Genomic DNA, 6000 nt, shown 5'->3' on the forward strand with positions numbered 1-6000 from the left:
TCTGCAGCACAGCAACCTGTGGGGCTCAGATGTGGGGCTGGCACATGGCTATGGAGATCCCCGGCCTCCTAAATCACTGTGAACACCCTGACATCCCATACCCATGAGAAGCAAGTTTCTAGGATTTGATCCAGCTCTTCCTTGCCCCTGGGATTCTCACACTGGCATCTCAGTCACCATTGCAGTTCTGGGAGGCCGAGGGGAACAGTATCATGTTCCCAGGAGACTCTGCAATGTGACAGGAAGGGGCTGGATGGCATGCCCATCTCCACACTGCCCCCCACCTGTGCTGGGATGGTGAGAGGTCTATACTGCTCACACCACACACATGTACACATGCTCACATATTCACAGGATTATACTCCATCATGATCACACATATTCACATGCAACCACACACTCTCCATCATACTCACATAAGTTCACACAGGACTACATGCTGTAACACGATCACATACATTCACACAGGGCCACATGTTCTCATCATGATCACAATGTTCACATGTGAGTACACACACTCCATCATGATCACATGTACACACAGGACTACATGCTCCCCAGTACCACCATGCATGTTCACATGTGATCATATTCCATCATGATCATACATTTTCACACACAACCATACATTTTCTATCATAATTGCATATGTTCTCATAGGACTACATGTCTTCCACATGATCACACACAATCACATGCTCTCCATAACCATATACATGCACTACATGCTATCTAACATGATCATGCATGTTCACACATGGCCACATGCTCTCCAACATGATCACACATGTGAACATGTGCCCATATGCTCTCCATACGATAGATTCAAACATGACCACACACAACCATGTGTTCTCTCTTATAATCACACATATTCACACATGACCATATGCTCTCTGGCAGGATCACAGTTTATACATGACCATATACTGTCCAACATGATCATATGCATTTATGTGTGATTACACACATGTGTGCACATGTGCTTTCCCACATCCTCCTGGGGCTGTGGACTCAGCCATGCGGCACTTCTCCTCACTGTGGGTGCCAGGGCTGCCTGTCCCTCTGCCTTTGGGGGTGGTGAGATGCCACCTCTCAGCGGCAGCCAGACCTTAGATCTATGGCTCTGGCTCCCGTTCTGTCTTCAGGGGTATTGACAAAGCACGTGTGTGTGGAACCACCCTAATGAGCCTTGGCCTCACCATGTACCAGGGGACCTGAATGTCCTTGTCCCATCCAGGCTGTCTAGGAGGCAGAATCATCTGCCCTGGGCACTGACTGTGCCTCCCAGACACCGTGGTATGGGAAGCATGCACCCAGTGGCCTTGGTGAGGGCCCTTCCTTGGACTGCTGGAATTGGACTCAGACGTACCAGGCAAGACTGGTGTGAGTCAGGCCCTCAGCATCCCTGTGACCCTGATCTCTCTGTCTAGGGAGCGATTGCTGAGCTGTGGGTGCGTGGGGACCCCCGGGTGAGCCCTGTGCACTGCCTGGACGACGAGGACGAGGATGATGATGGGGTGAGTGATGCTGGGTTGTGGCATAGGGGGACATGAGCGCTGAGTCCCTAAGTGATGGCCAGGACAGGTCTCTGGAGATGCCAGCTTTTCTCTCACCTTCATGGCAACAAATAGGGTCTTTCCCTGCCTTGAACTTAGTGCTTCCCACTTAAGGCGACAGAATATGAAGTGAAAGGAGACACCCTGAGAACTGCGGGGTGAGACTGGGATGGGAGCAGCTCAAAAAGTGTGTGTGTCTATGTGCTGTGCGTCTGTAGCATATGACATGTGTGACATGTACATCTCTGGTGCATGTGCAGGAAGTGCCCTATATGGCCCTACGCAGCCTCAAGACAGTCCTAACAGCTTTCCTGGCCTTTATGTCCTTAGTGCCAGGGCACCCTTTCTCCCAGAACAGTGCCCAGGAGGCTGTGGCATGTGCAGATGTGTTCCTGGAGGTCTCTGCTTGATCAACAGCACATGTCACACATAAGTCTGAGGCTCCTTTGGGGCCTTGTTGTGCTGGGACTTTGCTCACATCCTGTTTTTCTTGTCCTGCAGGCATCTGGTGACTTGGGCAGTGGCCTGTTGGAACACCAAGACCTTCACAGGAAGGATGTGGTAAGTGGGTGGTAGGTGGGGCTGGAGGGAGCTCCATAGGGTGGACCCTGCAGTGAGGTGTGGGTGTGCATACACGTATGGCTTCCGGGCCCCTCCGCGCCATGAAAATGAGTTCCCCACTGGAAATGGCACTGAGGTGCCCAGCAGTGCCCTCTCAGTTCCAGCTAGCTCCTTCCTACTGCTCCTGTTTGGCCAGGGGTAGGGGTGTATTTGAACACCCCAGTAAGGCGAGGGTCTGGGCTCCCACATCACTTTGGTCTTGGGGGCAGCCTTGTCCTTCATTTGCCCTTAAGTGTAGGGATCTGTTGATCTCTCAGCAGTCCCTGGGAAAAAATAGCAAGAGGATTCAAAAAATAAAGATGAGAGATAACAGCTGAGGTCAGGCAGTGGACCATGGCTGATAGTTAAAGGACCCCAGAACAACAGTAGGGGCATTTATTTATACCTTTGCAAAGTTACAAGACACAAAGTTGCTTAGCAACTAATAGTCAGCAACCTCCAGGCAGGATGTTTTTCTTAAGACCCAGGTAATTTGACTGCTTTAGGCAATGAGGCTTCATCCTGCCCTCCCACATATGATCAGTTTCCAGTGTTAGAGGCTCCCAACACATAATAAGCTCACAGGTGACCATGGGGAATGGGTGGCCTTGGGACTCTGATGCCCACAAATGGCATTGCCATTGCCTGGGCAGCCTCCCTGCAGACCCAGAGCTGCAGTGCCCACCCTGTCACCAGCCTTCCCCATGCCAGGCACTGGGCCCTGAGTTCTGGGCCTGTGGCTGCCTGGGAAACACATGGAAGCTGCAAGCTGTGACCTCGGGTCTCCCATGCCGTCCTGGATGTCAAGGGTGTGAGTGGGCAGTGTCCAGGGCCTCCCTCAGCCAGCACTCAGCAGCTGCTGTGTCTTCTCCCAAATCTCAGGCATCCCCATGAGCCCAGGTCAGATTATGTGATGAAGAGGTCCCTGGCCACCATGGCTGGGTCTGCCAAGTGGCCAGCTTCCTCTGCTCCCAGGAGTCAGGAAATCTGTGTGTAGGCTACAGGCTGCAGCATCCCCATCATAATCCTCCACGGGGACATATCTGCTCCTCAGTTGTCTTATGATACCAGCTCTCCACCTCCAGTGTCCCCAACCACAGAACTCACCATGCTGACCCCTGAAGGGTCTATCTTTGTTTGCTTCAGAGAGTTGTAGGCTTGGGGACAGGACCTGCTAGGTACACAGCCTGAAAATCCAGGCACATGGTTCCATGGGGCCTGGAACTTCTTTCCAAAAGCTGCTTCTTATCTTCCTTACAACTGATAAACATTTCACTTTGCAAACACAACAACAGACCTGACAGGTCACCCACCGACACAGCAATGGAGCCATTTCCCGTCTCCTTGCAGGTAGCAACCCAGACACCCAGTCTTCCTCTGCCTCCTCCTGTGACTCCTCCTCCCCTGGCCAAGGATGGCAGCGTGGGAGACACCCAGACAGAAGAGATCGAGGCGCAGACCACAGCAATCTCATCAGGGCGCGAAGCTCTTCCGGGTGTGTGTGTATGTGATGATAAGTGTGCAGTGTGTGTGTGTGATGAGTATGTGATATGTGCGGTGTGTGATATTTGTGTGCACTGTGTGATGTGTATAGTATGTAATGTGTGTGATGTGTATAATATATATGTGATGTGTTAATGGTATGGGATGTGTGTAACATGTGCATACTTGGTATGTGATGTATGTATTGCTGTGATGCATGTGTGATACGAGTGAGAGTGTGTATATGTGAAATACAAGGGGGGGGGTGGTGAGTGCTGAGCAGGGCTGGTGCTGTCTCCTGGTCTGGGGGACAGGAGTAGATATGGCCCTCAATTCTCAGGAAGGGGTTCAGTGTCTACAGAGCCATGAGGTCCAATAAGGGTCCCAGAAGGCTGCTTATCCCTCTGCCAGTGTGACCACCCTTGTGGGGTCAATCCCCACATCTGGCCAAACCAGCTGTGGGCTCTGCACCTAGCTGAGGCTGAGCTTCCCCAAAGGGCCCAGGAAATGGGACACCCGAGGTCCCCACGAAATGACATCCAACACGGTGTAAACCTGTGTTCTGCCAAGCAGGAGGCTATGGGAAGCTTTTCATGGGATGGGTGGGGGCCCCAACATGCCTGGACTCTGCCACAGCAGGAGCTGTGTCTCTGTGGCCTGTTCTGTGTATCTCTGGCCATCACAGGCTCTTCTTGCACTTGTGCAAACCACACTTAGCTCCAGGCTGTTTAGGCAGACCAGTACAACACACAGTCCTTGTGATGCCCCACCATGCCATCCCTAGAGAAGATGCCCAGATGCCTTTGGGCCAAGGGGAGCCTGCGTGTGGGCTGTGGGGTCATACAGCACTATCAGGTCTCCCAGGTGTGGTCGCTGCCAGAGGTTGCCCTACATCCTCATAGGGGCCACCTGCTCAGGGAAAGCTGAAGGGGAGGGATGAGATGCATGTCTGTGTGTGCTTGTGTGTGCACACACGCGAGTGTGTATCAGGGTGAGAAGGATAAGAGGTGTATGGAGTGGTGGCCAACCTGGTGAAGGGGGTGGGATCTGTTTCTGTTGGGTTTCACTCTTTTTAATCAAGTGTTGGGAGGAAAAACAGGTGCTGAGGTTTCTTGTTAAAATGCACCCGAAGTAATCTGGAAGGTCTGTGTCATCATGGGCATAGCTTAGGATGGCCCTGGTTCTCTTCCTGGTGGCTGGCCATGTGTTCCTCTGTCCCCCAGCCCTCTGTCCCCCTGTCCCCTAGGGTGCTAGGCAGTCACCCTGGGGGACAGCAGAGTCCAGGGCCATGGAGTCTGATGGCAGCCACCCCTCCTCCCCAGGTAAGACCCTTGTGGGTGACATGCGGGATGAGAGTACCCCAAGGCCGGGACACAGCCTGGAGAAGGTGAGCCTCCTTCCAGGCCTTTGGTGGCTTTACTTGTCTCACCATCACCCCATGGAGCCCTCGGGTCCTCTCTGCCTGTTTGCCTTTCGTGTCTTCTGCCTGTCTGCCCTGCATGTCATTTGCCTGTCCACTTCGCCTGTCCTCTGCCTGTCATCATATGTTTCTTCTTTGTGACCCAGAGTCCTGCTTAGGACTTGGGCATATGCAGCACAGCTCCAAGAGGACATGTGTGGTTGCCACAGCCCATGCCCTCCTGTCCTCTTTGTCCCTAGGGAGGCCTGAAAGGGCAGAAGGGAGAGCCAGGAGCCCAGGGGCCACCCGGCCCAGTTGGTCCCCAGGGTCCTGCAGGCCCTGTGATGCAGGGCTCCAACACACAACTTGTCCCTGGGGCTCAGGGCCCCCCAGGAAGCCCTGGCCCCCCAGGAAAGGATGGTGCCCCAGGGAGAGACGGCGAGCCGGTGAGCTCTGTCCCCTCTGCATGTCATGTAGGGGGAGGGGAAAGGGCGCAGCCATGGTGAGGCCTTAGGGATCAGAGACCCTAGATGTACACCTGCTCAGGGTCACAGCCAGGTGGCTCCCACAGGTTCAGTTTGCATGTGAGGTCACGGGTCAGGTGACCCCATCATTAACAAATGGCCTCTTCATTCCAGGGTGACCCTGGCGAGGATGGAAGACCTGTAAGTTTGCTTTTTTTCTGCTGTCTGATGGGTGGTGTTTTTGTAAGGCCTGAAGCCTTCTAAACCCAGGCACAGAGCAAATATCATGGCCACATAGGGCCCAGTGCAACCTTACTCTGCTCGGATGTGGCATGGGGCGTCCAGGCTGATTACTAGGAAAATCAGGAAGACGGGAAAGGGCCTGTGTGCCTACCAGGCTCTAAGAGAGACACACACACAGCAGAGAAGGAAGGAAGGAAGGAAGGAAGGAAGGAAGGAAGGAAGGAAGGAAGGAAGGAAGGAAGGAAGGAAGGAA

The 6000-nt window shown here is 53.4% G+C and overlaps 1 protein-coding gene across 6 annotated transcripts in view; it reads left to right on the top strand.

Annotated features, from left to right (window-relative positions):
• Positions 1-6000, top strand: part of Col18a1 (collagen type XVIII alpha 1 chain) — a 78753-nt gene that overhangs the window by 55134 nt on the left and 17619 nt on the right. For 5 of the 6 annotated variants that reach the window (XM_023715984.1, XM_023715979.1, XM_023715980.1 and 2 more), the window contains 6 exons: positions 1434-1520; positions 2061-2120; positions 3510-3654; positions 4964-5028; positions 5301-5486; positions 5679-5705. In XM_023715984.1, the coding sequence (XP_023571752.1) occupies positions 1434-1520; positions 2061-2120; positions 3510-3654; positions 4964-5028; positions 5301-5486; positions 5679-5705 (570 nt within the window). The remainder of the gene's footprint in view (positions 1-1433; positions 1521-2060; positions 2121-3509; positions 3655-4963; positions 5029-5300; positions 5487-5678; positions 5706-6000) is intronic. The other variant, XM_023715983.1, reaches the window with a different exon arrangement.

Source organism: Octodon degus, unplaced genomic scaffold (genome assembly GCF_000260255.1).
Source record: "Octodon degus isolate 3935 unplaced genomic scaffold, OctDeg1.0 scaffold00045, whole genome shotgun sequence".
NCBI lineage: Eukaryota > Metazoa > Chordata > Mammalia > Rodentia > Octodontidae > Octodon > Octodon degus.